Source organism: Aplysia californica, unplaced genomic scaffold, assembly GCF_000002075.1.
Source record: "Aplysia californica isolate F4 #8 unplaced genomic scaffold, AplCal3.0 scaffold00551, whole genome shotgun sequence".
In the NCBI taxonomy this organism is placed as follows: Eukaryota; Metazoa; Mollusca; class Gastropoda; order Aplysiida; family Aplysiidae; genus Aplysia; species Aplysia californica.
In genome coordinates, this window is record NW_004797821.1 from 253,506 (window position 1) to 257,361 (window position 3,856).

General features: G+C 42.0%; 1 protein-coding gene across 1 annotated transcript in view; it reads right to left on the reverse strand.

Moving 5' to 3' along the window:
- LOC101848993 (WD repeat-containing protein 5B) overlaps positions 1 to 3,856 on the reverse strand; it is a gene marked incomplete at its 5' end in the record, with an annotated part of 20,069 nt that overhangs the window by 10,637 nt on the left and 5,576 nt on the right. The window contains 2 exon segments of the mRNA XM_013087153.2: positions 1,006 to 1,127; positions 3,076 to 3,223. Coding sequence (XP_012942607.1) covers positions 1,006 to 1,127; positions 3,076 to 3,223 — 270 coding nt within the window.

Here is a 3,856-nt window from a genome sequence, read left to right on the forward strand (position 1 = left end):
CCCCCCCCCCTTCAATTGCAAATATTTCGAATTCTGTTCAAGATAAAAGGGGTATTTTTTTCATCGAAAGCAAAACAAATGGACAAACTTTAAGATGATACCAATAACTCCATATGCTAAAAAATTGACGACAGCCTGATTCCACGGCATCATCACACAATTGTTTCTTGTATTTCAAAAGGAAAGACTGATTTTATCCGGATTATTAAAACATTTTTCTTATTGGCCTATACTTTGTTTTTATAAAAAAGCAAAAAATAACCCCCCCCCTTTCCGTTGCATCTCATTACAACAACAAACCCTGCATGATCTTTTCCTGAAAACAGCTTCTTTCACTTAGCAGTTTTTGAGAATCAATTTCAACTTTTGAGAATCATGTGCATTTGCTGGCCATGAAAAAGAAACTTCTGTTTGTTTTAGAAAGCATTTTACGGCACATACAGCACAATCAGGTCACATAAGTGCTGAAGATGAAAAGTGTTACAAGAGAGTAACAAACATGAAAAAAAAACGGAGATAAAAACGACAGATATTAGATAGGAAAGAGGGAGCAAACCCCACCAGAGCACCCGCCAACACACCCACAAAGAAACCTTTACATTAGACAGAAATTGTTTGGCAAGGCATAGTATAGGCGAACCCAATAGACTGTAAATGTCGAGCTGTCCACCTCCTAATTGACTTCAGTTCTATAGATATTTATATGGGTATTCAACAGTAACAAATATGAGTAGGCGTGCGTGTGTGTGTGTGTGTGTGTGTGTGGGCATGTGTGTGTGCATGCATATGTGTGAGTGTGAGTGTGAGAGTGTGTGTGTGTGTGTGTGCGTAGGTGTGAGTGTGTGTGTATGTGTGTGAGTGTGTGTGTATGTGTGTGAGTGTGAAAGGGAGGTGGGGGTGGGGGGCCGGACAGGGCAAAGCTCAAATAATTAATAGGGAAAAAAAAATATCCAAAGAAAGTTTTGAATCATGAGGCAAAACTGGAAAGAAAGAAATGGTACTGACCGACAGACCGACTAAACAATTTGTCGAGGACAATCACACACGTCACTGTCTCTGTGTGTCCTCCAAAAATCTTCTCCTCTTTCCCGGTCGCAATATCCCAGCACCTCAGAGTAGTGTCTCGACTGAAATTGTATTTCAAGACTTGAGGTTTTCTTTTTTTATTTTATAGTAGAGGGTTTTATGGTGCTCGCAACTGCATAAGGTCATATGATTGCCAAGGGGTGGGTGTCAACGAGAAGTCTTTACAGGGAATCAGACTTAGACTGCTCACCTCTCTAGCTTCAACAGCACAAGGTCTGCTTCGACTATCAAGGCACCCCGGAAATAGCTGGTCACAAGAGAGTGACAAACATACAAAAGAAGTAGAGGAAAATGACAATAGTAAGGATCAGGAAAGAAAAAGCAGCAGTTCCCTGTTGTAGATCAGGCACAGTTATGAGCGTGACATGAGTCAGCCCATTTACAATTCTAATATGCTTGAACGAGAAATGTCCCCCCCTTTGGGAATGGCCTAAAGACACTACAGTCAGTGGCACTGCCCCGGGGGGAATGACCTAAAGACACTACAGTCAGTGGCACTGCCCCGTGGGGTGGACTTGAGTTTGTAAAATATTTCCTGTCCACATTATGAAAAGCAGAGTAAAAGCTTTGATTTGAAAAAAAAAAAACCCTGAAAAAATCACCAACCCCAAAACAACCCCATAATTAAGTTAAAAACAGGACATCCATCGTTTGGAATAGGTGTCCCCTACAGCCCAGATTGTCGAAATGTCCATTTACAACCAATCACAACATTCAGGTGACAATAAGTAGGCTACTATATAATGTACACACCTGTCTGGAGTATTTTATCCTCCCCCCCCCCCCCCCCCCCCAAGACAGAGGCAGTGCTACTAACTGAAGTTGTCTTTAGGCCGCTCCCAAAGGGGGGATAGTAACATGTTCTTATGCACAGTATAACCAGATATGCACTGGCACAATCAGTGGAAAGACCCTCGGTGCCATTTTGGGGAGAGCAACGGAGCATCAATGGACATGTCCGGAATGCAGGGATGTAGCTTCCTGAAAGAATGAACAATGAATATGCACAGTAGAATTGTAAATGGTCTGATTTATCAATGTCCTGCTCACACTGTGCCGAAACAACATAGGGGGAACTGCTGCTTTTTTCTTTCCTTATCCATCAGCCCATTTACAATTCTACTGAGCATAAGAACATACTAATATCTCCCTCCCCCCCCATGGGAATGGCCTAGTGACAACTTCAGTCAGTAGCACTGCCCCGCGGGCTCGGTGAGTATAGTCATCCGCGATCCCATGGGAGTTAATTTCAATATTGTTCAACATCACCAGGCTATTCATAGGAGTATAATCAAGTTTCAGAGATGGGTCACTTGTCTCTGATACTTTGCGACCAATCAAAAAAATGTGAAGCAAGCTGACAATATAGTTTGCGACCTACCAAAAAATGTTAAGCAAGCTGACAATATGAGTTTGCGAATGAGTTACTTCTCGGTTTCAAGCCTTATGGGAAAAGATATGTCACACCTGTTATTGAAGAGTTGAATAATTGAGAGTTACGGGCCCATGAGACTAGGGGGCGCTGGGCGGGCCGAACAGAGTTGCCGCCCCGTGACACTAGAGGCGCTAAAACCTGGGTATAAAGGCGAGGCGGGAATTCTGTGCGCCCCTTCTGTTCCGTCTCAGTTCTGCTAGAGACCAGAGTGGTCGACGTTGTCGTAACTGACGGCGAAGTGACCTCTGAGGGCCTGACGACGCGATCTAAGCCGGCCAGCGCAGGCGGGTCGCCACCTTGCAGATCCTCACATCTTCTCCTACTAGTGAGTTGACACCAGACGGTAAGTACAGTCTTTCTACCTCGCAATCACAACACCTATAGGTGAAGTTTTTACAATACATTAGTATGAAATAATAAAAGGCATGTTACAGTGAAAGAAAACGGCATTAATAAAAATCCTACAAAAATGACCTTTACGAAGATTTTTGGCCAATATCTCTATTTGTGGATTGCGAGAAGTAACTCATTTTGTCAGCACGCCTCACAAATACCTTGCTGAGATAACTTTGCCTCCAACAACAGCAAGGGAAGTAACCAGATCACTGTGTCCATCAAGGGAAGTCACTCTGCATGGGGCACGAGCCAGGGATAGTTTTGCAGGTTTCGCCTTTGCTTCCTCTCCTTTTTTGCTCCCTGAAACTTTAGAAAAAAACCCTTTTCAGTACGTACCGTATGAACAATTTGACCTTTTTGTTTAAAACTTGTAACATTATTATCAGCCAAGTACAGGATTTATACAATATCATGGACAAATCATATCTCCAGCCTAGAAGAACAATTAGCCGAAAAAAATACTAGAAGAAATTCTCACTTTTAGTTTTAGTTAGAATTTTAAGGCACTTGCAATAAAAATTGGCCATACAAGTGCCAAAGATTAGAGGTATTATTAATAGAGATTCTTAGATTAAGTAAGAGTTTTACAGCACTTGCAACATCATTTTGTCATATAAGTGCCAAAAATTAGAGGTATTTCAAGACAGTGAGGAACATACAAGGAAAAAAAAGGGAGACTAGGACAATGGATGTTTGATAGGAAAGAGGGAGCAAACAACACCAGAGCACCCATCAACCACCCACAAGAAGTAACTTTACAGGAGAAAGGAACTGAAACTTAAAGGGAAACATCAGCAAGTAAAAAAATCAAACGTTCCGCTAGAATAAAACAAAACTTTTCAGCAAACACTCACAGAAACTTTCAGGCTGTCAAACCTATAAATTTAAAGTAACGGGTTCTTTGGATGTACAGATTTTATACCTGATGCCCTCTCCCCC